The sequence below is a fragment of the Gouania willdenowi genome, chromosome 10 (genome assembly GCF_900634775.1).
Source record: "Gouania willdenowi chromosome 10, fGouWil2.1, whole genome shotgun sequence".
NCBI classification, from domain to species: domain Eukaryota; kingdom Metazoa; phylum Chordata; class Actinopteri; order Blenniiformes; family Gobiesocidae; genus Gouania; species Gouania willdenowi.
Window position 1 is genome coordinate 40,111,445 of NC_041053.1, and position 27,967 is coordinate 40,139,411.

The window sequence follows — 27,967 nt, forward strand, 5'->3', positions numbered from 1 at the left end:
TTAGGAAATCTACTTTGATCTCCTGACAAATGCCAGTCTTCGTCAGAGGCATCTGCTGGTCACTTTGATGTTTCCTTTGATGTTTCGTTGACTTCTGCGTAATAATTTCACCAACATAATTTTGTCTTCTTTTTGAATAACATTTCAAGGTTTCATTCATTCATTTTCATATCCTGTTCCTCAGGAAATCCACTTTGATCTCCTGACATGTTTCGACTGACAACTGCCAGTCTTCGTCAGAGGCGTCTGCTGATCGCTTTGATGTTTCTTTTACATCCGCGTAATAATTCAGAATCTTGCTGGAATTCTTACGCGGAATAATTATGCAGAAATCGGGGAAAAGTGTCAGACAAAAAATGTCAGGATCAAAGTGGATTCTCTGATGAACAGTTAAACCTTAATATATTATTCAAAAGAGACAAAGAGAATACTTTGAAGTCAAACTTCAAAGGGAAACTGGTAAAAACTTGCCGAGTCATTCACACAATATTAGCATCATGTAGCTAATGTTATTAATTCATCCTGATACACACGGAAATTATTTGCAAAGACGTGCTAGCCACATCTTATGCTGTCAGGTTGAAAAAACTGAACTTGCCAATAGCTAGCTTGATAACAGTGTTGGCTAAAAGCGCTTGATAACGGCGCTGGCAAACAACACTTGCTAACGGTGCTTGCCAACTTCGCTTGCTAGCGGCCCTTGCTAATGACTCTTGCAAACAGCGCTTGCTAACAGCTAGCTTGCCAACAGCTAACTTGCTAACGGTACTTGCTAACAACATGCTTGTAAAAAGTGATCAGCTGAGCTCTACATCTACATTTATATGAAAAAAAGTCCGACAAAAATAAAGAACAAACACCTTGAGATGAACCGTCTTTCCAAAGTGCTGCTTCTGATGTGCATGTTGCTTGTTTTTGGCCTTCGCTGCTCACCGTCGCCTCACCTCAGAATGGCTGGTAGCTCAGTGGTGGGGGCGGTGCCCCCACGGGCATGATGGTGAGGTAGTTGGAGGGCACGTAGCCTCTCTGGCCGCTCCTCGTCGCCACCAGACTCCATTCAGAGTTCCCTCGTTTGTCGTGAGCCTCCAACATTTGAACGGCCTCGCCGGCACGAACGGAGACTTCACGGTTTCCCCTCGCCATGAAATCATAAGCAGCCATCAACTACGAAAACAAACCAAAAAAATAATATGTTGAAGTTTAATTTATTCAGACAACTGTTTCTTCACCGTTATCACTGAAAAGAGGGAATATTCACACTATTATAACAGTCTGCATGAATATATGACCAAGAAATCCAAAAAACTAAAGAAAATATGCAGTTTGGATTCAGGGTGTAAGGATAGACTCAACAAATGATTCGATTCCAATCCTGATTTGTGTTTTTTAATTAAATTAATGATTTGGTTGTAACGATGCACTTAAATCCTTTCAGTTTGAAAACATACAGATGAGAAAAAAACTGAATAGTAAAAAATACAGATTCTTATTCTTCTATTTAAATTGTCAATAATTTTTTTAACTACTATATTTTCTTCTTAGTTTGGAAGAAAAAGTTCAACAAATATATATATATATATATATATATATATTAAAACACAAAATAAACATATTACAAACATTTTCAAATCATAAATACAGTGAAAAAAATAGAGGTGACTTTCTGTCTGTGTGTGCGTGTGTGTGTGTGTGTGTGTGTGTGTGTGTGTGTGTATTTTCTTGCAATACTTACATACAGTCTTAGTTATTACTGTTTTCTTCTCATCGTTATTAATTTTTTAACTTCATAAAGACAAAATGCTGCCACATCTGCTCTGACTTTAACCTAATAAAGCTTTAATTCTTTGCCTGAACCCGACTCTGACCTTTGGCACAATTTAGGATACATACCGTACTTACATCACAAGTTTTCATCTAAAACTTCAAAACATTTGTCAAAAAGAGCAATTTACAAAGGAAAAATGTATATCTTTCGGCCTACGACCTACAATGGGGTCCCGAGCCACAAGTTGAGAGCATCTGTTGTAAGTGAATAATCCTGTGTATTAGGTGAGTAAACAGATGCAGAATAAACAGCCTGTATAAGGTCAGTGGAGCAATCAGTCATTTTAACAGAGGACGTATCACACACGCACACACGCTCACATAAAACATCAGGCCGTTCCACGCCCCCCCCCCCCCCACATGTGAGTCTTATCTACACCCTCACAGCCGTTCCCATAGTAACACATCATTAACCCTTTAAATAAATGATTTTTTCCACACACTGGAGCAGAACGTCTCGTCCAATCCACGACAGAAAGCAAAACTAAACATTTAAACTGTAAGTAGACAATTTACCAGCAGTACCTGAACCAGGGTTGGGGTCCACTGTAATCACGTTAAATGATCATTAATTACAATTATGGCACAATTATAATTGTACTTATAAAAATATGTTGCTGTCGTAATCACAATTAAATTGTAATTGAGTTCAGAATTGACTGTAATTGTAATTGTCATGGAAATTCTATAAATTATTGTCAATTATAATTTAACATAAAACTGAGGAACCATGTAACTGTTCTATGTACAGTTCTACACATATGGAGTAAATCATTATTAAAATATGTTTCATATAAACCTTTATTAAAGGATCCATGTTACGTTAAATGAACTTTTCTGTGTTTTAAACATCATAAAGTGTTATTAGGGCTTCATACACATGATCAAAGTGTGTTTTTCATTGATTCCCTCAATCGTTAATTACAATTTGATGACGAATTTCACGCGGCACTCAGCTGGAGAAGCCACGCCTCCAGGAAGCTCTCTGCCATGATTGACATGTAAACAGACACACCCACGAATGTGCGCAGCGAGCATGAGCTCAGCTACGGAAGGAGAGGGAGGAGGGCGGGCCGTCCTCTGACCCTATGTTACGGTGGGGGGAGGAGGAAGTCAGTGTCCCATCTATAGACACGCCCACTCATGAATATGCGTACGTAGGCCACAAATCAGCCTGTTTGTGTAGAGTTGATCAGAAAGTGACTTTTCAGAGGCTAAAACTCTGGAAAACAAACCTCAAATATTATGTTTTTGTGTTTCTTAGAACAAATGGAGATGATGGTGAAAAATAGCATGATATGGAACCTTTAAGAGAAATTGAAATCTAGGAGTTTACTGACACAAAAAAGGTTCAGATGTACACACCAAAATATTAAAACCTACATTTTCATTGATTATGAAGCCTGACAAGGTAACCAATAATTAGGAAATAAATGATAGATATTAGTTTTTAGTGTATTTTACAGCTGATTTAGGACCTGTTAGCATTAGAGATGCTAACAGAAAGCTAACACAAGAGGAATGTTCACTTTTATTACAATATCTATTTCAGGTTTGGTAATTGAGATTAATTAAAATTGAACATTAGTAATTGAAAACATAATTGTAATTGACTTCCAGAGGGAAATGATAATTGTAAATTTAATTGTAATTAGAAAAATAAATGGAGGTCAGGATAATTAAAATTGAGTGCCCGTCACATAGAGCTGCTTTTTAATTTGTGCATAATTTAAAAAAAAACACTGTAGTTGTAGTTAAGGGTTAAAGTGTATTATTATTATTATTATTAATAATAATAATAATAATAATAATAATAATAATAATAATAATATGAGAACTAAAGATTGTAAATTTGAACATTTTTACATTCTATTATTTACCATTTATTAGCACACAAAAGTATGAAAGACTGGTACCGTTGCGTACGATGCTGAATCACAGGTATTGAGTATGGGTTGAAATGTGTGCATCCCTGATCATAACATGTGACACAGTTGGAACGAGCCAATGAATGGATGAGTTCACACCTGGAACCCTGGGGGCCTGGGCGGAGGTTTGATCTCTGCGGTGTACGAGTGTCTCCGTGCTGCGCTCACACCGTCCGGTAAGGTGAGGTGCGGTGAAGGGGGCGGGGCATCTGTGGCCTGGTGATAACGAATCAGCTTAGAGGAAGGAACGTAGCCTCGTCGACCTAAGAACAGAACCAGAACCAAGAAAAGTGGATTATTCAAAAAATACTGTTTGTTAATAAATAAACTGAAGCACAAAAACATTCCCGTCAGGACAACAGTGACGTTTCACTGTAATACCAAGAGTCAACCACCAGATGGCAACAACAACATTTAGAGTAAACGATAAAAACACATGTATCGTCTTTTTTCTTTTCTTTTTAACAAATGTGAATCTCTTATATTTTTTATGTCATTAGTGAAAAAAACTCAAACTAATAAATGATTATTAGACACAGACTCAAGCTACAATGACATCATGTAAAGGATTTACAATATTCACGAGTTGGGGTCCAAAATAAAAATGAAGAAGGTGCATAAAGAAAAAATGTTCCATATCCCAAGAAAGAGTAACATTTATACTATAAATTAAAACTATAAATTCTTACATTCCCACATGCAGTTATGGGCCAACGTTTGAATAATATCCACTGATATCCAGGAACTTTATCATTGTTTGGGCCATAGTATATATTCATCTTAAAGATGTAAATCATTGTTTTCATCAGAAATAAAATGGGTTAAAAGTGACCAAAAATGGTGGGAAAAAGTGGTGAAATGGGATTTTAAAAACCACAGAAATTGGTTAAAACAGACAGAAAACATGGTTAAAAAAAAAGGGTTCAAAGTGTCAACATTGGAACAATTTGCCAAAACTGGCAAATAATGGGCATGACAAATGGCGAATGTGGTTAAATTGTCAAAAATAAGCATGAAATATGGTGAAAAGTGGTTAAAAGTGACAATAATGGGTCAACATATGTGACATTAGGTGGAAAATTGATGGAAAGGGTTTATAAGTGCTGAAAATGTCTTAAAAGATGAAAAAATGTGCAGAAAAGGCATTTAAATGTGATGTTGAAGTGTCAGAAATGTAGCAAAAATGCATTAAAAAAAAGCAACAAAAAAAAGTGATGAAAATATGGCAAGTTTGGTGTAGTTGTAGAAAAAGGGTAAAAACTGTGCAAAAATTGGCTCAAATTGTTAACAAATATTCTTAGTTTCATGAAGGCATCTGGTGACCCCCTCCCAGTGTCTTGCAACCCCAAATGGGGCCATGACCCCAAGGTTTAGAACACCTCACTTAAATAACTACTGTATTAGCCCATTGTAATGCAGCTCCAGAAAAACCATAACATTTACACTTTGTAACAATTCATGATCTATTTATTACATTAAATGCTGCAGAAAAGTGATGTTTCTGTCACTGTAATACCAGTAGTCAACCACCAGATGGCACCAACAACTCATTCTATAGATTTACTCATGACAAACATGCAGCACAGCATGTTTCTATCCTTTATTTTACATTGTACACATTTTATTTTCATGTATAGTGTTGTTTTCTCTTCTGTTTAAATAAAGAAGAAACTTTAGATTTGAATGATTCCTAATCCTCACCTCCTGTGTCCACCAACCATCTGCGTTTGTCTCCACGTGTGTCGGCCTCACTGATCACAGCCACTAACTCTCCTTTGGAAAGGTTCAGGTCCAAATCCCTGCTGCCCACCACCGTGCTCAACAGCTGGTAGAGCTTCCCTGAGCCGTGTTTGTCCGTCAGCAGCTTCAGACGCTGCTGAAAGGACGGATTGAGGGGCTGGAGGAGGAAGGAACCAGCTTTTAGTACAAACACACACACACACACACACACACACACACACATACACCTCTGACCGTCAACATTGGCGAGGACGATGAGCACCACGTTTCTGTGCCGATCACAAAACAAGTCTGATCCGAGGGCCTCATACAGGAAAGGATGAAGGTTTTTGTCATGTTGTGTTTCTTAGTTTTCATTATGTGGTTTTTTTTTGGTTATTTTGTGTGTTTTTGTTTGGTTTATTTTTCTTTCATTGTGTGTGTGTTTGTCATTTGGGTTTAAGGGTTTATTTTGCTAATTTTTGTCGTAAATTTGTGTATTTTAATATAATTTTGTATACTTTGTACTTGTTTTGTGCACTTCAAAAGACATTTTGTGTGTTTTATGTGGTTTTGTGCCTTTCTGGAGTCGGTTTGTGTGTTTCCAATATCATTTCTTTTGTTTTTATTCTCAATTTGCCCATTTACGGAGTGGCTTTAAGGGTCTGTACTACCAGGTTAGGTGTTCAGACTAAGTTACCACGGTGATTTAACTAGTTAAGCAGTTAACAGGCGTCGTAGTACAACACATACCGAATAACGGCCAGAAGTTAGTTCATAGTACAGGCCCTAAATGATTCCAAAAACAGACAAAATGAGAGAAAATGCTTCAATATTATCAGAAACACACAATCAACAGCAGCAAATATGCACAAAATGACGTTAAAAATACCAATACTGAAATAAAAACAAATAAAATCAGATGTTGTGCTGATGCAGACATTTTAAGTATCGCACAGGTTAAAATCGTTGAAATTTGTGCACAAACTTTGAGTAGCTGCGTCTTTTGTGACTGTTTATCGCGCATAGCAACAGACGTAGCAACTTTTCCTGACGTAATTGGAGACTTCTGCAGTTTGGAGATGTGGATGGTTTCTCTCTTTAATGAGCAGCGTGGGCCGTACTAAGCCCCGCCCCCATCTCAGACGATAGAGACAATTTTTATTCTTTCACTTTGGTTGTGGTTTTTATATTTCTACAATAGTCGCTCCTTATGACGTAATTTTAAGCCAATTCATTGCTGTCATTATTGTTTGAATCATTAGTAAAGGTTGTTAATGACAAACATCATATACTGTAAAACTTTATTCATTTAGATCCTCTTTGTGCCAGAGGCTGAGGACGAGTAGGGGAGCAAACATTCTGTAACTGTATGATAAATATTATAAATATAAACCCACAGCTAAACAAACAAAGGAATGAATGAAAAATAAAGTCATAGTTGTGATTAACAGTGGAATCAACAATGGTTCATCTCTAGGGTGAAGTCAAGCTGCAGTGAGGTGTGAGCCGATTGGTCCAGGGCTGTGATGTCATCGTCAACCAGCTGGGTTCACGTCTCAGTGTGAATGTTCCTCTTCTGGTTCTGCAGCTTTCTTTCTCACCACGTGTTCACGTGTCGACTGACGGCTCGTGTTTGCTCGTAGCTTTGGCTCAAAGCCACGTGTACGTTTCCTACGTACGGTTATTGTTCACACGCTCTGAGACACTTTCATCTGGTTTCCATAAAGATATTTGCTCCCAGAAATAGGAAGTATTGCCCATTAACGTAGGTTTTCTCTCATTTTGTGTGTGTATTTGGTGTCATTTTGTGTGTGTTTTTGGTGTCATTTTGTGTGTGTTTTTGGTGTCATTTTGTGTGTGTTTTTGGTGTCATTTTGTGTGCGTATTTGGTGTCATTTTGTGTGTGTTTTTGGTGTCATTTTGTGTGTGTTTTTGGTGTCATTTTGTGTGCGTATTTGGTGTCATTGTGTTGCTGTTTGTGTTTTTCTGATAAAATGTAGTGTTGTCTCTCATTGTGTGTGCTTTTGTTGTTGTTTGTGTATTTTGGAATTATTTGCTATACGTTTTCTCCTCTTTCATGTGTATTTGTTGTCAATTTGTGTGTATTTTTTTGTCATTTTGTGTGTGTTTTTGGTATCATTTTGTGTGTGTTTTTGGTGTCATTTTGTGTGTGTTTTTGGTGTCATTTTGTGTGTGTATTTGGTGTCATTTTGTGTGTGTATTTGGTGTCATTGTGTTGCTGTTTGGTGTCATTTTGTGTGTGTATTTGTTGTCATTTTGTGTGTATTTTTTTGTCATTTTGTGTGTGTTTTTGGTGTCATTTTGTGTCATTGTGTTGCTGTTTGGTGTCATTTTGTGTGTATTTGTTGTAATTTTGTGTGCGTGTTTGGTGCCATTTTGTGTGTGTATTTGTTGTAATTTTGTGTGTTTTTTTGTCATTTTTTTGTGTGTGTTTTTGTTGTCATTTTGTGTGTGTATTTGTTGTAATTTTGTGTGTATTTTTTGTCATTTTGTGTGTGTTTTTGGTATCATTTTGTGTGTGTTTTTGGTGGCATTTTGTGTGTGTTTTTGGTGTCATTTTGTGTGTGTATTTGGTCTCATTGTGTGTGTGTATTTTTTTTGTCATTTTGTGTGTATTTTTTTTGTCATTTTGTGTGTGTTTTTGGTATCATTTTGTGTGTGTTTTTGGTATCATTTTGTGTCATTGTGTTGCTGTTTGGTGTCATTTTGTGTGTGTATTTGTTGTAATTTTGTGTGCGTGTTTGGTGCCATTTTGTGTGTGTATTTGTTGTAATTTTGTGTGTGTGTTTTTGTTGTCATTTTGTGTGTGTATTTGTTGTAATTTTGTGTGTATTTTTTGTCATTTTGTGTGTTTTTAGTATCATTTTGTGTGTGTTTTTGGTGTCATTTTGTGTGTGTATTTGTTGTCATTTTGTGTGCGTGTTTGGTGCCATTTTGTGTGTGTATTTGTTGTAATTTTGTGTGTGTTTTTTGTCATTTTTTGTGTGTATTTTTGTTGTCATTTTGTGTGTATTTGTTGTAATTTTGTGTGTATTTTTTTTGTCATTTTGTGTGTGTTTTTGGTATCATTTTTTGTGTGTTTTTGGTGTCATTTTGTGTGTGTTTTTTTGTAATTTTGTGTGTTTTTGTTGTAATTTTGTGTGTTTTGGTGTCATTTTGTGTGTGTTTTTTTGTCATTTTGTGTGTGTTTTTGTTGTCATTTTGTGTGTGTTTTTGTTGTAATTTTGTGTGTGTTTTTTTGTAATTTTGTGTGTGTTTTTTTGTAATTTTGTGTGTGTTTTTGTTGTCATTTTGTGTGTGTTTTTGGTATCATTTTGTGTGTGTTTTTGGTGTCATTTTGTGTGTGTTTTTGTTGTGATTTTGTGTGTGTTTTTGTTGTCATTTTGTGTGTGTTTTTGGTGTCATTTTGTGTGTGTTTTTGGTGTCATTTTGTGTGTGTTTTTGGTGTCATTTTGTGTGTGTTTTTGTTGTCATTTTGTGTGTTTTTTTGTCATTTTGTGTGTGTTTGGTGTCATTGTGCTGCTGTTTGTGTGTTTCTGATTAATTAGTATTTTCACTCATTTTGTGTATTTTTGTTGTTTGTTTGTGTGTGTTTGGTGTCATCCTGTGCGTTTTTGTTGCCGTTTGTGCATTTTTTGATATCATTTAACATGCTTGTTTCCTCTCTCTCTTATTTTGTTTGTGTATTTGCGTGTCTGTTGTCGTTTTGTGCATTTGTGCTGCCGTTTGTGTGTTTCTGATATCATTTAGTATTTTCTCTAATATTGTGTATTTTTGTCGTTTGTTTTTGGCATCATTTGATGTGTGCTTTCTCTCATTTTTTGTGTCTTTCTGCCTCATCTTGTGTATTTTTCTGTCGTTTTAAGTGTTAGTGGAGTCATTTTGTGTGTTTTTGTTGTTTGTTCATTTCCGATATCATAGTCTTTTTTCTCTCTCTTATTTTGTTAGTTTTTGCATTTGCATTTCTGGTGTCGTTTTGTGCATTTTTGTGTGTTTCTGACATAATTTAGTGTTTTTGTTCTGATACATGTTTTTGTTTTAGTATTTGTGTTTTATATGTCATTTTGTGTGTTTATTTTTTGTTTGTTTGTGTGTTTCTGATATAATTGAAGTATTTTCTCTCATTTTCTTTCTTTTTGGAATCATTTGATATACTGTACCTTTTGGCTCATTTCATGTGTTTTTGTTTCCATTTTGTGCATTTGTGCTGCTATTTGTGTGTTTCTGATATTAATTAGTGTTTTCTCTCATTTTATGCCTTTATGTTTGTGTTTTTCTATTATTTAAGTTCACTTCGGAGTCATCTTTTGTATTTTTCTGTCTTTTGTGAAGTGATTGTGTGTTTTTGTTGTATCTTTGTACTCATCTTGTGTATCATAAATCATTTGAGGCTGAAAACACGAGATTCCATTGTTATTTCAGCTTCTTTCTTGTAGTTTGAAGGTTACGTGTCAGTCTTTGTGCGACTCTAAAATCTATTAAAGCCTTTTTTGAATGAATAAATAAGTAAAATTAATAAGTGATGTTGTTCCAACCTGGACCACTGGGCCGTTGAGAGAATCCTCCACACTTCGACATAACGTCTGCAGCCTCCTCGCACCTTCAAGAACTACCGAGTCGGCCCATTCCCAGAATGCACTTGTGCTCAGAGAGCTGTGAGGCAGCTGGTGGAGAAGACATAAAGGGGTTAAAGGGGTTCATCTTCCATGGTGAGCATTGAAAGCACACGTACCTGCTGAGCAAAGCTCTGGAAAAGCTGCTCCATGTCTGCGGCCAGGTCTCTGTGCAAACAGCTGAACGTTCCCAACATTCCCCACATCATCTGCAGAGCCAGGCCGTTAAACTGAGGAAGCTCATTGAGCAGCAAGGTGTTCATCGTCCTGAGAGATGGAAAAACAACTCTCACACTCAACACTGAAGAATGAACCTGGAAATTTCACTTTCTGGGAACAGATTTTTTATTTTATTCTCATATTTCACCAAAAAAACTGGATTAAACCCACTTTATTGATCCTAGTTTCAAACTCTTAGTGTCTGACCTGTACGTGTTGGCCACCGCCTGCTCCTCGTAGCTCAGGTTGGACTTCCCTTCAATCAGCTCGTAGTCCAGCAGCTTGTCCAGTCTCTTCCTGATCAGGTTCCTAGGGCCCGCCAGGAGGTCACGGAGCGCACAGAGCGGCCTGTGGATCAGTGCTCTCACTCGCTTCTCCTGAATAGAGGTAAACAAACAGCAGAGCTATTATTCAACTACAAAACTCACTCACACATGCTGTCTCTTAAAGAGACACAGGCTAAAGTGGGTCACAAAGAAGAATTTTTTAAAGCAGTGTTTTTTCAAAAAATATATATTTACACTCGTACATATTAAGTAAAAATGGTAAAATAATAATAAACCTGATTGATTGGTAAGGCTGCAACAATGTGTTGATAAAATCGATTAAAAAAAAACTGAAAGCATTGGCAACGAATTTCATTATCGATTCGTTGCATCGTGGGATTTATGTCAATGACCGTGACGCAGTCATGTGTGTTTGTGTGTGAGCGCATCATGAGTGTTTGTGTGTGAGCGCACCACGTGTGTTTGTGTGTGAGCGCACCACGTGTGTTTGTGTGTGAGCGCATCATGAGTGTTTGAGTGTGAGCGCACCACGTGTGTTTGTGTGTGAGCGCACCACGTGTGTTTGTGTGTGAGCGCACCACGAGTGTTTGTGTGTGAGCGCACCACGAGTGTTTGTGTGTGAGCGCACCACGAGTGTTTGTGTGTGAGCGCACCACGAGTGTTTGTGTGTGAGCGCACCACGTGTGTTTGTGTGTGAGCGCACCACGAGTGTTTGTGTGTGAGCGCACCACGAGTGTTTGTGTGTGAGCGCACCACGAGCGTTTGTGTGTGAGCGCACCACGTGCGTTTGTGTGTGAGCGCACCACGTGCGTTTGTGTGTGAGCGCACCACGTGCGTTTGTGTGTGAGCGCACCACGAGTGTTTGTGTGTGAGCGCACCACGAGCGTTTGTGTGTGAGCGCACCACGTGCGTTTGTGTGTGAGCGCACACAAACACTCGTGGTGCGCGCACTCATGGTGGTCGCAGCACAAGTGTTTGTGTGTTTAAAAAAAAAATCTGATTCATCGATTAATTTACTGATCGATTAATCAATTATGATAATCATTAGCTGCAGCTCTAATGATTGGCAAAGTGGATGTAATAACTACTGTAAGTCTTCTTCACTTTTGTTAGCTTTAAGGTGGAGGTTATGGTGAAAACTCACAAATGTAGGAAGGATCCACTGTCTGAGGGCAGTGGTTATCTCTTTGTAGCAGATTGGAGATTTCTCTCCATCCATGTCCAAGTCAAACTCTTCTGTTTTACACGTGAGAAACACCTAAACAAACAAACAAACAAACAACCAAACAAACACACAAACATGTTTGTTATTGATCACTTAGGACGGTTCAAAGCAACGGGAAATCTTAACAGGAACTCAAGCTCAGAATTTTTGGTAATATTAAAAAAATATCTCTCATGGGAATTATTTATTGGAATTAAATTTAACCGATGCTAAAATAAATTTTTCTAACAATATTTACCATCCCCGTTAGAAGCCAAACTTCAATTTTGAAATTATCCTGTTACCGTAATTCCAATTGAAAGTTTCTAACTTTGAAAATACACAGAATTTTACAAACCAATTACGGCGTCTTCTTCTTTTTTTTTTTTAAATGGCTTCATTTTGCTTGGTTTTTAATATTTATATTTGGATATGACATTTCAAATCCAAAAATTCCAGTTAATTCCAATAAATAAATCTCATGAATTATTATATTTTTAAAAATTCCCCAAAATTCCTGAGCTTAAGTTCTCGCAGAAATGTATTCAGCTCAATTATGGCTTTTTTATGGTTTCATTTTGCATGAATATTAATATTTATGTTTCCCAATTTCACATGAATTCATATATTTTTAAAAATGATCACTTATTACTGCAAATTTTCCATCTCTTTTCAACCCTAATCACGTATAATCGGTAACACCAGCTGGTACAAAAAGCTCAATGCGATCAAAGTTGATCATTTTCCTGATCCTCAAAAAAGGAGTGCGTGTCTGATCACGCCGTTCGTTTAACACGCACACACCTACTGTTGATTAATCCATGGATCTCCAAGGTCTCACAGAACAAAACGACTGCGTACCTGTAGGTGATGAAGGTAAATCTCCACGTCTTCCAGAAGCTGCAGGATTCCACTCTCCAGGATGGAAAATAAATCTCTGAGGTTGTCAAACTGCTCGTCCACCAGCTGCAACACACAAATAACAGCAACGTTTGAACATTAGGAAGAAAAACAATAGTTGATACGTGATCTCCTCTGGCCGACACTCATTTCTGTCTTTTTATTCATTCGTTTGAGCTAACAGGCTAACGACCAGGACATCCTCACCTTTTCAAACACATTTCATGCTTTGAAATTAGTTCATGATAAAATAAACCAGTGGTTTTTAAATGAATCCTCCACTGTTTTAACAAATGTTGTCAAAAACCTTTGAAATGTCCTTATTAGTAGATTATTATTATTATGAACCATATTCATTTCATTTCCTTTTAAAAATAGGACTACTTTACAGTTTTAGAGCCTGTGTTCCTCCATCTTTAAATCATGTGATTGATGATGTCACACGGCCCCACTGGCTGTAAACATCCCATTGTTTTCTATTGGAGTGAAACATTCAGCCTGATTTTTACATTATTTAGCAGCTTTTTACATAATTTAACAGCTTTTTAGATCATTTAACAGATTATTACATCATTTAACAGCTTTTGTCATTCGTATACGTTTATGTTGTGTTTTTGTTCGTGCATTAAATGTATTTTTGTGTCAGTAGTTTCTTGTATTTTTTTTGTGATTTTGTCTGATTTTCCGTAATTTTGTATTTTTGCTGTTTTGTGTATTTTTGCTGTTGTTTTGTGTAATTTTCTTCTGTTTCCTGGGCTTTGTTGTTCTTTAATGTGTTTAGAGTTTGCTTAAATCTTGACATCTTTCCTTTGGTTCTTTTCTGCAAACCAGACAAATTAATGAACTGGGTTAGCATGAATGAGTGATTAACGCAAAGTTACTAATTTGTGTCATTTATATCAAACTTTGAGCTTTCAACACACATCGTATCTGTTACAGAACTGAGCTGCTAATACTGCAGCATGTGAGGGTGTGGCTTCTTTAATAGCAGTAGGATGGTTAATCATTAAAGTCTGACCTTTTATTATGTTGAATATCCTGTCGATCCTTTTAAAGCCTGAATGACGCACTGATCACAGCCTCCATGTGTGTTTCTGTTTCCATTTTTCTGACACTAAACCAAACTCACCATATTTTAACCTATTTTCATCACTTGTTCTTGCCATATTTTTGCTGATTTTAATGCATTTTTGCTACATTACTCCCATTTCTCCATCAAATTTCAATGCATTTTTTGCACATTTCTTCTACTTTCCAGCACGTGTGTCAACATATGTGACTTTTCCACCTAATGTCACATATATTAACCCACTAAGGTCACTTTTAACCTCTTTTCACCATATTTCACGCTTATTTTTGCCAATTTAACCACATTCACAAATTGTCATGCTCATTATTTGCCAGTTTAAACTAATTGTTCCAATATTGACACTTTGAACCCTTTTTACCACTTTTTCTGTCTGTTTGTAGCCAGGTTTGCAACTTTTAACTCATTTCTGTGAGGGATTTTTCACCACCGTTTCCACCATTTTTAGTCACTTTTAACCCATTTTATTCTTGATTAAAACAAGGATTTACATCTTTAAGATGAATATATATTATGGCTCAAATAATCATAAACTTCCTGGATAACGGTGGATATTATTCAGATAAATAAATAACTGTGGTTGTCACAGATTCATAGAACAATGGATCATTTACGTGACTATTTAATATAGAAAAGTACTATAGAATGACGGTCTGTTTGTCTGTTTTTTAGAACCACTACTTCTGAACAATTGAATCTACACAGACTTGGATTTTTTTGTGATCGCAGAAAAAACAGAATTCACGTGCTGAAACGGAAAAGGCAATCTGGAGTTGAATTTAAATAATTAGGTCCCAATATCAGGCCTGTTCTGGGATAATATCACACATTTACACGTTGTTTTCTTCCTTCACAGACAGGTGACTGAATGTGTAGCAAGTGTAGCGAACATCTCATACTTTGTAATCACACGTCTGCGCAGGATTTTGTTCAAAATGAAATGAAAAAAGTTCTATGACACAAAATAAACCCTCACTTCTACATTTCAATGTTTTTTTGTTTTCTCCATAAATCAAATGACTGTATCGTGGAGCTAACGGATAACCCAGCGATGTCATCTCACATGATTTCAGCATAACTTCCATTAATCATCTGAAGCCTATAAATCTAAAATGAATAACGAAAAAGTCACAGGTGAGTCGTACCTTCACAGCCATGCCCGTCTCATGTTTCAGCTGCTGACTGAGGCGAGCCGTCTTCTTGGCGATGCTGTGTGAGTTGAGTCGGTAAATTTTGTCCTTAATGGTCAGATTTTCAGTTTTTTTGTATTTATCAGCTAAAAAATGATGGAGAAGAAGAACTTTATGAGAACAACCCAACCAGTAAAGTGTATTTATGAGAAAAATCATCCTCACCGACTTCTTTAAAGCGCTTGTACTCATTGATGCGACAGTTCAAGGCCACGGAGGTATGTGCGGTCTGCTCCAGGAGGGCGTACGCTGGGTGAGACGGATCAGTGTGTTTCTGGATGGTCTGAAGAAGGAGAGGGTACCGGGCCACGCGCTGCACCGGCATCACCAGGAAGAACGTCAGAGAGGAGGCGTTGACCTCAGGCCTGAACAGACGGTTAGTGAAGAGTTAAAGGTTCTACTGAGACCCACAGTCAGTGAAGAGTTAAAGGTTCTACTGAGACCCACAGTCAGTGAAGAGTTAAAGGTTCTACTGAGACCCACAGTCAGTGAAGAGTTAAAGGTTCTACTGAGACTCTTAGTCAGTGAAGAGTTAAAGGTTCTACTGAGACCCACAGTCAGTGAAGAGTTAAAGGTTCTACTGAGACCCACAGTCAGTGAAGAGTTAAAGGTTCTACTGAGACCCACAGTCAGTGAAGAGTTAAAGGTTCTACTGAGACCCACAGTCAGTGAAGAGTTAAAGGTTCTACTGAGAGCCACAGTCAGTGAAGAGTTAAAGGTTCTACTGAGACCCACAGTCAGTGAAGAGTTAAAGGTTCTACTGAGACCCACAGTCAGTGAAGAGTTAAAGGTTCTACTGAGAGCCACAGTCAGTGAAGAGTAAGGTTTTCCTGTGTGAGAGATTAACTCACGCTGAGGCCTTGATGACTTGGACCATCTGGTTCCACAGAGCCTCCTTCTGTTTGTATCCGTTCTCCACCTCAGACACATGGTTGTAGTTGGATAAATACTCTTTATAAGCTGCTTCTATGTCTGAGGAGAGGTTGAGGAAGGAGTTACCTGTGGACACGGAGAACAAGACGTGATGAAGACACAGAAATGGGCTCCAACATGTACAGCACAACATTCTTTGGGTTCTGTTTGAGTTTAAAGAGCACAAGGTCTTTCTTTGTCCTTCCTTTAAATAAAGACTAAACAGAGTCTGATAAACGTCACTTAGCTTCATTCACTCTGGTATCAACTTTCTGCTTCCATGTCCGTCCTTGGCCACGTGTTACTACGCCTCACATCAGCTTCAGGGCCTCATTTATAAAACTTGCTGACTCAGAAAACGGGGCTCACAGACACTTTGGTAAAACGGTGCGGTGGTGAATTAAAGTAAGATTGATTTCATATATTCAATGTGCTCACATGTCATAGTTATAGATCCACATAATCACTTCTGCCATGAACAATCGTAGAATCTCATTGTTCAGAAGCTCGTTGTGATGCAAAAATCATCCATGAGTTACTTTGACCATTTATGGTAGAAAGTGGGCGTGTCGAGGGTGGAACAAGGGAAAACTGGTGTAATTGAGCTACGCACGGTTTTAAAAATCTGAATTATTTTTTGAAGTAGCACATTTTCAGGCTTTTGACGTACAATCAGTTTTAGTGTAGATTCTATTCAATGTTTTATAAATGAGGTATCGTCATATAATGTTGGACTGCAACGTTCCCTTTCATCAGAGTTTCAGACTCGACCCATACCCATTATTACATTATTGTTACATTATTATTACATTATTATTACATTTTCTGCATCAGCTTAGTCGTTTGCGTTCATTCAACATTTCTTTGGTCCTCATTTATCAACCTTGCGTGAAAACGAGTGCTAATTTGAGTTCACATTGTGTCGTACGCCAGGACCAACGTATGATTTATGAAATATTCTTATCTGTACAAATGATCAGGTGTTGATAAATCCAGTGTTTTATTTTAAATCCATGAAGCACAGCAATGACTTCTGCTCTGGTTCTCCTGTTTCACGTGTTGTGGTCTGTGCATCAGTGTAATGGGTATACCAGGAAGTTGTGCGTTATTTTTTTTAAATTGCAATTAACTAACACAAATATTAAGTTAAGAACCGTAAGTTGGCTCGATTGACGTGAACGTGTTTGCTACAGTTTCAGGACGTTTAAAGTTATCTAAACACGGAAAGATGATGAAACAGAAGCAAAGTGGAAAAGTGTAAACTCTGAAACTGAACTGAGGACCTTTTGAAACTGTAAATCAGGTTTTGTGAGATGTGTGAGATGTCACTCACAAAGTGTTTCTAGAAACATCGGATCCCCGGGCTGAACGTGCGTCTGATCCAAAAGACTGAGGAATCGACTGGAGACGTCCATCACGTCTTCGATGTAGAGAAACAAGCTGTCCAGGTTGGCTAAAGGAGGCTTTGGGACAGAATGTGATATGAACACGTTTTTATTAACATCTGCAGAACTAACAACGACTCCTTTTCTTTTCTATTCTTTCCTAATGAGACGAGAACAACAAGCAGCACATTGTCGGACACTGTCACAGTGACTCCATTCATCAGAGTTTGTTGTTTTTCTGCTGCTGCTCAGTTTGTTTCTGACAGGAAGACGTGTGAGGAACAGAACCAACGCTGTTTGAGGTCCAGTGTGAAACATCTACAGTCAGTCATGATTTAAGGTGCAATGTTCTGTTCTGTTCCTCACACGTCTTCCTCCAAACTTGGACCAGAATGAAACACACTTTACTTTCATCAGAAAAGAGGACCATGGACCACTGACCAACAGTCCAGTCCTTCTTCTCCTCTTTTATTCTGTAAAAACTGAAAAGTAAATGTATTCTATGTTTTCATAGTTTTTATGAGCTGGAAGCCCAAATGATGTAAAAATGAATAAATAAATATCGTTTAAACTGTGGGCTCTGAATCTATTATCTATGAAAGTTTAACCTTTTGAATGGAATTATGGAAATTAAACACCTTTTCCATGATATTCTAATTTTTTGGAAAGGGTCTGTACTTCTATTGTCATTTTGTATATATTTCTGCTATCTTTGTGTACATTTGCACTCATCTTGTGTATTTTTGCAGTTATTTTGTGTGTTTTCTGAGTCATATTGTAGATTTGTGTTGTGATTTTCTAAGTTTTTACTGATTTAATGTCTTTTCTGCATCATTTTGAGCATTTTTGCCCTCATTTTGTGGGTCTTTAGTACTTCTGTGTATTTATGTCATTCTCATTATTGTTGTCCGTGTACTTTATCATTAGTTTTTGTTAGTTTTTAGGATCATTTTCTGTGCTTTTAGTCATGTTATGCATGTATTAAAAGTGTGGATGATGACAGGAGGTGAGCTCCAGCTGTACCTGGATCTTTTGCAGGTTAGTCCTGATGGTGACGCAGCTGATCTGCAGCATTCGGAGGTAATTCCTCTCAGACTGGACCAGTTCCTCAGTGGCCAGTAGCTGTCTCTGAGCTGCTCTCTCTTTAGCCGCTGCCTCCTCATCCTCCTTCTTCCTCCTCGCCTCCTCTGCCAACACCTCCTCAGACACCGAGCACTCCTCGGTGAAGCTGTCCTGGGACGGCAGCCTGGAGATCATCCGAGATTTCTGTGAATCTTCTCCGACTCCGTCGTCCTTCGCTCCCATCAGAGGGAGAGACGAGGACGGAGATGGTGGGAGAACCAGGGTGAAGGGCGTGGGCTGGAGTCTCCTCGGTACCTCCATGTTAGGAACCACTGCAGGAAAAACACATGCTTTTATAACCAATCAGTTGCAGCTTCTGTATGATTGTACAGAAAACTCCAAAATACCACTTCAGCTCCATTTAGACCAACAAATAACAAAAACAGCACAAATCTGTGTCGTTAAAAACTATTTACTTTTACAAACTCCAGGAAAATCTTTGTTGAAGCGTCGTGTTTTTTTGTGTACTTTAGTTGTCGTAACGTATATGTCTTTGTGCATTTTAGTGTATAATTGTAGTCATCTTGTGTTTTTGTTGTCGTTTCACTCATTATTGATATTTCTTTTCATTTGTTGTTTTATTGTGATTGCTTGAAGTCCTTTTGTGTAATTTTGTAGTCATTTTGTGTATTTAAGTTGTCGTTTTCTACATTTCTCTGTGACTATTTTTGTCATTGTTTTGTCTGCTTTTGCTGTCGTTTCATGCATCTATATTAATTATTTTATGTTTGTCATTTTTTTGTGTGTTTTTGTTATTTCTTCTAATTTTGCTGTCGTTTTTGTGTGTGTTTGTGGCCCTTTTTGTGTAGTTTTCTCTGTGATTTTAGCAAATATTTGTAGTCGTCTTGTGTTTTTGTCGCCGTTTTTTGCATTTTTTTGTCATTTCTTTCATTTTTGTTGTTGTTTTTGTGGTTGTTTGAAGTCCTTTTGTGTATCTCTGTAGTCATTTTGCACATTTTTGTTATTTTTTTAACTTTTGTTGTTGTTTTGTGTGTGTCATAATTTGAGGAAAAATGGTTGGAAAGCAGTTGTTGAATTATGAGGAAACTAACATGAAAATATTTGTGCATTATTCTCCAACATATCAGGACAAACTTCTTCATCCTTTTAGGAGCGAATGTAGACGTGTATCAATCATAAACTAGGGCAGAATTAAATCTAAAACGACCAAAAAGGCTGAAATTCCTGCTGCAGTGAACACAGGAAAAGGTTGACACACAACAAGGTCTAAAAAGTTCAGATCCAACAAAAGCTGTTTGTACAGCTGTGCTGATTATCAGACAGATGTTACATCACAGAGAGGCAGCGTTTATCACAGCGGGGCCACAAACTATGACTGGATCTGATCTGAGGGTCACATGGTCAACATTCATGTCAACATTACAATAATAGAGATTTTGTGGCTTTTTTTGTGTATTTTGTGTTACTTTAGTGGGTTGATTAGTTATTGTGTGTAGTTTTGAAGTCATTTTTGTTGTTATTTTGTACATTTCTTTACTCACTAAGTGTATCTTTGTGTTTCAGAATCCTTTTGTGTGTTTGTTTTTATTATTAGTCTTGTTCTGCCTTTGTGCTGTCATGTTGTATATTTATCTTGTATTTCTGTTTGTGTACAGTACTTTAGTAGTCATATATTATTCTGTCATTTTGTATATTTTTTGCTTGAGTGTTTTTGGTGTCTTGTTTATTTTTTTGGTGTTATTTTGTTTATTTTTGGTGTCATTTCGCATATTTTGTGTTTTGTCTGTGTGTGATTTTCATTATTTTGAGTATTTCTGTTTTAATTTCTCTTTTGGAGTCATTTTGTGCATTTGCTGGTGTTTTATGTGTTTTTCGTATGGTTTCCTGTATTTCTGTGACTGACGTCATTAGAGTTCAGGGGTTTTCTTGATCAATAACTTGATCTAATCGTCAAAACAAACAAACTAGCTAACAAACAAACAAACAAACAAAACAGAAGAGCACGTGTCTGAACACAAAACTGATGAAACCAGTCAGTATGAAGTTTTCCACATGGCTCAATGAATGCAAACTGCAGCAGAGAGTTGTGTATTTTCCACACTTCCCACAAACCAGTGGGACACAGAGGACGTTTTGTCATCTCTGAGTTTTATAGCCACGTGGGCGCCCAGCGGGACGCCGCCCTGTGGCTCACTGAGCGACTAATTCTACCAGTGTTGTCACAATTAGCCGTTACATGGTCAGAAAATGGAATGTTTACCCTGTGTGGACTGGCCTGTCAGGTTCAGATGCTCCACAATAACAACAATATTCCATTAACTTGTGAGTTTTTTACCTTCTGCTAAAACGCAAGGTGTGGAGGTGAGAAATACAGAGGGGAACGGCGTGGGAAAACACGCACACCTCCACACAAAAACCTACAACAATATATACAATGACACAAACGTACACAAAATGACTAAAAACACACAAAATCATACCAAAAGCTAATGAAAAGAATAATTACATACGTGGTCTCCAGGCCCCGGGGGCTTGGCCCCCTAATAAAATACACAATAATGTTGCCACAAATACACAAAATTACTAAAAACCCACAAAATGAGGAAAAAATTTTTTTTTTTTTTTTTTAAATGATGCCAAACACACGCAAAATGAATGAGAATACAAAATTGCTTCATATTCATACAAAATGACGCTAAAACACAAATCCACTAAATGACTACAAATGTACACAAAAAGAGCAGAAAAATACACAATATGACCCAACAAAATAATATAAAGAAAACACCTCCAAAAACACACAAAATGTTACCAATAACTAACAAAGATAATGATAAAGTACATGGATAACAATAGTGAAGATGTCACAAATACACAGAATGACTAAAAACCCACAAAATGACGTCACATTCATACAAAATTGTGCCAAAAACAAACAAAACGACGGCAAAAATACACAAGATGACTACAAAAGTACACAGAAATAGCAGAAATACACACAAAATGACAATAAAAACACGTAAAATGACACAAAAAAAATACACAACATGACTCCATAAACACACAAACACTTTGTTGTTTCCTGTGTTTGGTCATTATAGTTAAATGTTGACATGATTGTTGATCATGTGACCCTCAGATAAGATAAAAATCACACGTTTTTTGGTTCCTTCTGTGATTAAAGTTTGCATTAATGATGTTTATCACCTCAGAGGTGAAAAGTGTTTATTTCCAAATAAAAGCTTGTAGAAAAACTTCCAGCTTATGGCTGTATGTGGAGGTGTGTGTGTGTGTGTGTGTGTGTGTGTGTGTGTGTGTGTGTGTGTGTGTGTGTGTGTGTGTGTGTGTGTGTGTGTGTGTGTGTGTGTGTGTGTGTGTGTGTGTGTGTGTGTGTGTGTGTGTGTGTGTGTGTGTGTGTGTGTGTGTGTGTGTGTGTGCGTGCGTGCGTGCGTGCGTGCGTGCGTGCGTGCGTGCGTGCGTGCGTGCGTTGACTCTACCTGCAGCAGACGTCTTCATTCAGTCGTGGTGAAGCTCGCCTCTGCAGATGACGCTGCAGCATGGAGGACACACACGCTGCTGTAACTTTCTCCAGTGACTCACACACATCAGGCTGCTGTTCTGTGTGTGTGTGTGTGTGTGTGAGCAGGGGGAAAAACTGAGTGTGGAAGTGTGTGAGGAAAGGGGGATGGGAGTGGAAAGGAAGGGGGAGGATAAGGTGGCACACACACACACACACACAGCTGTATAAACTGAGTGACTGCAGCAGCTGGTAGAAAGGAAGCAGCACTCACTAAGACAGCAGCTGATTGGCTGTTGACCTGAAACAGAGAACCAATCAGAAGAGGCCTTGGAGGGGTTTTAGGGGACAGTGAGTGGACCAATGGGGTCGCAGCCTGGAAGTGATGGAAGTTTTCCTCTCTGGAGAAACAAAAGCTCAGTGACGAGCCCCCATCCTCTCACTGGATTAAAAACACAAAGAGTCAGTGTTAGTGGGTAATAACACACACAATCTGTCACTACTGTCAAATATTCAGACCACAGGTTCTCAACTCAAGGGTCGGGACCCAAAAGTGGCTCAACTGCAACTGCAATTATTTTCATAATCGATTAATCGGTCAATAAATTAATCAATTAATCAGAATTTTTTTAAAACACAATCTTAAAATCACACAAAGCGCACACACAAACACTGCATGTACACACAAACACTCTGCATGCACACACAAACACTTGTGGTGCGCGCCGCACACACAAACACTCGTGCACTCACACACAAACACTCGTGCACTCACACACAAACACTCGTGCACTCACACACAAACACTCGTGCACTCACACACAAACACTCGTGCACTCACACACAAATCTCTGCAGGTGAATCAAACGGCTCTGCGTCACGATCAGTGACACACACAGTAAACTCCAGGACGCAACAAATCGATCATGAAATTCGTTTCCAATGCTTTTAATAGTTGATTTTTATTGATTTTATTGACTCAGATCTTTAGCACTGACAGCTTTTTATTGTTGAACATGAACCAGGGTCAGTTGAGGCTTAGACACGTTAGTTTAGCTCCAACTGGACAATTGGACACATGAGGAGAGCATCTGGACATCTGATGGAAAAACAGACCAACTCACACCGTCAGTAGACGTAGAGCACCGTGAGAAAGATGGTCCAGGTCAAATTATGTGTGTGTGTGTGTGTGTGTCCCCTCCCCCCCCGACAAAAAAAAATAGATAAAATAACAAAAACACAAGATGGCCAACAAAAATATACATAACGCCAATAAAAACTTCACATTACCCAGAAAAATCGTGAACATGAGCTGGGTTTAGACCGTCGTGAGACAAGTTCATTTTAAACTACTGATGATGTGTCGTTGCAATAGTAACGGCAAAAAAACAACAATGAAAACATAAAATGAAACCAAGACTCAGAAATGCCATTAAAATAAGTATGTAGTGCGTTGACATTAGATAGTATGCAAAGAGTGAGTATGTGAGAAATACCAGGATGTATACTATATGGGGACATTTTTTAAGTTTGCACGGTGGGCACAGTAGTCATACTCATCCGCCCACCCTGACTCCCTCTTCCCTGTTCCCTTCCCCCCTCATCAAGGTGTAACACTGAACTCTCTTTATAATTTTGACAATTATGCAATAAAATCTATTCATGTATTTCATTGCAATAATAAAACATGCATTGCTGACTAGAGAACATGTGCCGACAAGGTGAAAAAAAACAAAACAACTCTCGCACTCGCAGGAATTTGAGTCGTTCATCGCATACGTGAACTCACCATTAGAGTTTTAATCAGCGTGATGTAAGAGGAACACGGTTGGACAGGTTCATTAGACTGGAATGTGAGGAGGAATGCTGCTGTGCAGGACTTCCTGATCCCGACTCACACTCAACATTCAAGCACGACTTAAGGTGTGCAACAGGAAATGAAGGAAGAAATTCATAATATCAAGTTTCACCAGGGAGAGCTTCTCCAAACAGGAAACTCAGTGGATTCCAAGAGGAAACTTGATCATTAAAACATTTTTTTTAAAAAAAACAATTATACAAAATACACAAAATGCACAAAAAATAAAAAAATGACAAAAATACACAATCTTAGAAAACATGCAAAATGACAGAAAAAAATTCACAAAATATTGTTAAAAACAAACAAAATGACTTAAAAATACCTAAAAAAAAATATGAAGCAGTTCAAGAAAACACAAAATGACAGAAAAATACACAAAATATTAGTAAAAAAGAAATAAAATGACAAAAATATACAAGACGTTTAAAAAAAAAAAAATAAATACAAAATGGCAGAAAAATACACAAAATATTAGTAAAAAAGAAACAAAATGACAAAAATATACAAGACGTTTAAAAAAAAAAAAAAAAAAATACAAAATGGCAGAAAAATACACAAAAATCAGCTTGATAAAACAAAACAAAAAGACAAAATACACAAGGAAAAGTACACAAAACAACTTTTAAAACCAAATACAAAATGACAGAAAATTACTAACTAAGGACTGTTCAGAACAACTCAAGAATGTTTGACCAGAGAGACACGTAAACACATGTAAACTTGCGATGGTAAAACAGGGGACGGGACCCAGATAAGCAAACTGCTTCTCTCAGCTCCTTTTTCGGCATGTACAAAAAAAAAAAAAAAAAAAAAGTGAATGTAACCATATCGGAAATAAACTGAATAAATAAAAAAATAAAATAAATAATAAAAACTTTAAATGATGCAAAATGATTTGAATATTTAAGAAAACACAAAATGACAGGAAAAAAATAAATAAAATGCAAAAAATTTTTCAAAAAAAAAAAACAAAAATGCACAAAATTATAGAAAAGAATCAGAAAATACACAAAAGGACTGAAAAGATCAATAAATCTAATGTAAAAAAACAAACTAAAGACAGCAACACAAACGATGCACTAAGTATAAAACACATTAACTTTTATTATGACTTATTTATTTAATTTAAAAAAATGTTAAAAACTGAAGTTTATATTCAGCTCTGCAGTCCTGGTAGAATTATGAGTGGGTCCCAAAGTAGACGCACAAAAAACTGCAAAAATACACAAAATGGCAGAAAAAAAGACAAAAAACAACAACAGCAAAAACAGACAAAATTACTCCCAAATACAAACAAAAAAACAGCAAACATACACAAAACAATAACTCAAAACAAACAAAATCACACATACACAAAAATAAGAACATAAATTAAAATTACTCATAAAACACTGAAGACGAATCAAATTAATGTAATAAAAAAACAAAACAAAAAAACAAAACAACAAAGTTACAAAAAAAAAACTAAAAAAAGACAAAAAAAATACTGAAAAGATAAATTCAAGTAAAAACATACAACATTATTCATAAAATGCAAAAATACACAACATGACAATAACATTTTTGTGGCCTCCACTGATAAAAGTCTCTGAGCTAAGGAGTGAAAAACTGCTCATAATCAGGATTTTATTACTTTCCTGGACTTTTTCCAGCAGAACAGTTTTTCCACTTCATATATAATAATATATACAGTATAATAGAATAAAAACATGGTCGTGGTGTAGATGACACTCTGGAGTGGTGCGTCTCGTCTTTAGAGCTCATGAAGTGTCACAACAATTATTAAAGAGAAACCACAAACAGGTCCAACCCTTCATTTACCGTCAGTGTGTTTCTACATTTAGCTCTGAGAGAATCATTACCCCACCCTGCTCACACACCTGTGTGTGTGTGTGTGTGTGTGTGTGTGTGTGTGTGTGTGTGTGTGTGTGTGTGTGTGTGTGTGTGTGTGTGTGTGTGTGTTGGAGAGAGACCATCACTAGCCTCTGTAATATCTCTGTTTTTAGCAGTAAAGTCTGCACACAGACCGCTTAGGTCGATGAGATCATGGGTTTTAAATCTTTCTATGGTCCTCAACTAAATGTGTCCACGGGTCAAAAATAACACTTTATATTCAGCAACAGTGACTTTGACCAACAATAGTATAAACACACAAAATAACAAAATAAAACACACATACAGTAATGACTAGGGCTGAGTGATATGAACTCATATCTCAATATTTTCTTATTTTCTCTCAAAATGGTGATATATAATATTAATCTTGATATTCTTAACTTAATGAAGTTTGACCAGAAAGGTTCATTTAAAATGCCATACAGACACGTTTATTAACTAACAGCTGCACTAAATGGACCATTTTCTCCTCTCAGAGACAGCACGTGTGAGTGAGTTCTGTATTGTGGCTTGTTTAGTGGTATATCTGGGTTAGGACGCACTCAAGAATCCATCGAACTGAGCTTTTCATGATGTTCTGACAAGTAACAAAAGAAACGACTTCTAAAACAAATCATTTTAATACAAAATAAGCTATGAAATAAAAACATATTGTTAGAGACAATATTGTAATTTTCTGTAACGCCAAAAAATAAATCTCGATATATTGGCCAGGCCTAATGACTTGAAAAACCAACAAAATGAGAAGAAGAATTCCTGAAATGTTGACAGAAATAAAAAAAAAATGGCTTAAAGTACACAAGAGGAAATCCAGCTTCATAGTACAGGCCCAAGAAAATGTGATATAAATGACATTCTATACCAGAGGTGGGCAACTTTTATCACAGCGGGGGCCACAAAATGTTTGGCCAGAGGGTCACATGATCAACATTCATGTCAGCATTTAAAATAATAAGCAATCTGAGCATTAATACAGTCATTCTGTGTGTTTGTTGTTGTCTTACTCATTGTGAAGCATTCTGTGCATTTCTGTTGTCCTTCTGTGTATTTTTCCTGTAAAATATATGTTTTTTGGAGTCATATTGTGTATTTGTGTTGCCATTTTGCATTTTCTTTGAGTAATTTTTGTGTAAATCTGTTGTCGTTTTGCTTGTTTGTTAGTGCTGTGGTTTTGCGGAGTCATTTTTTGTGTTTTTCTTGTCTTTTTGTCTACTTTTGTTGTGATATCCTGTAATTTTGTATATTCTTCTGAGTAATTTTGTGTATTGCTGTTGTCGTTCGGTTCATTTTTGTAGTAGTTTTGTGTATTTTCTGTGTTTTTCTCTTGTCTTTTATTGTATTTTCCTGCAATGTTGTAATTCTTTGTGTTTTTTAATGTATTCTTGCTCTTGTTTTGTGTAATTTTCTGTCAGTTTGTACATTTAAGTTGGGGGCCGCATGAAATTAGACCGAGGGCCGCATTTGGCCCCCAGGCCACCAGTTGTCTATGTCTGTCCTAAATATAAACTAAGTTCCTTATTAAACAAAACAGGACGAGATCACTGGAGGATTTGAGTCATCACAACACACAATAATATCCTTCCAATGTGAACCAGCCTGTAGCAGTCTGCGTTCATTCATAAATAAAGATATTCATATTTCTACAGTTTATTAAGAATAACAGTGAAACTGAAACATGTATAACTAATATTTAAAGTTTAAAATAAAACAAACAAACACCTGAAGCACAAACATACAACAGAATTTCAAAATAAATACAAAGAAAATAAGAAATAATTTTCTAATAATTCCTATGAAGGCTTTTGAAAAATAGAATTGAAGATAAAAAGCACAGAGGTAAAAATAAAGTGGTTTAATGTGGAATCATTCCATGTTTCCCAGTATATTCCACTGGACACTGGGAGCTCGACACGCGCGCGCGGCTCTACAGGTACAGCCGCGCGTGCGTGAACATGGATCGATAATAAAAAATAAAAGCATGAAACAGCTCTTACCTGTCTGATATCGTGTGTGTGTGTGTGTGTGTGTGTGTGTCACACTCACCTGTTCGTGTGTCAGCGAACCGTCAAGTGTGGGAACATCTGCTCACGTGCACCGATTAGAATCCACACCTAACAAAATAAAAGCACAGGGAGGGTGAGGACAAAACAGTTACCAAAATAAAAGCATGATGGGCGAGTGAGGGGATGAGTTTACCTCCGTACTGAGATTATGATATAATGTAAAATACAAGTATATATATTACATTAGTAAAAAAAACACAACATACTAATATACTAATGTAATACAGATACCCCACATGGTGTCACAACCCCAAG

The 27,967-nt window shown here is 37.0% G+C and overlaps 1 protein-coding gene across 5 annotated transcripts; it reads right to left on the reverse strand.

Annotated features, from left to right (window-relative positions):
* Positions 1-257: 257 nt before the first annotated feature.
* Positions 258-27,731, reverse strand: arhgef37 (Rho guanine nucleotide exchange factor (GEF) 37). Of its 5 annotated transcripts, none has more exons than XM_028459700.1 (16): positions 27,693-27,731; positions 22,167-22,334; positions 21,873-21,925; positions 18,316-18,686; positions 17,241-17,370; positions 15,847-15,994; positions 15,161-15,360; positions 14,951-15,081; positions 12,680-12,784; positions 11,759-11,872; positions 10,535-10,704; positions 10,228-10,375; positions 10,031-10,159; positions 5,454-5,649; positions 3,852-4,015; positions 258-1,164 (listed from the first exon to the last, which is right to left on the reverse strand). In XM_028459700.1, the coding sequence occupies exons 3-16, from the start codon at positions 21,889-21,891 to the stop codon at positions 946-948; spliced, it is 2,244 nt and encodes a 747-aa protein (XP_028315501.1). In that variant the 5' UTR covers positions 21,892-21,925; positions 22,167-22,334; positions 27,693-27,731; the 3' UTR covers positions 258-945. The 5 variants fall into 5 exon arrangements, with proteins under 5 accessions (XP_028315501.1, XP_028315505.1, XP_028315503.1 ...); XM_028459704.1 differs by having other exon boundaries at positions 21,873-22,030; XM_028459702.1 differs by lacking the exon at positions 27,693-27,731 and adding an exon at positions 27,644-27,692.
* Between the last annotated feature and the right edge of the window lie 236 nt (positions 27,732-27,967).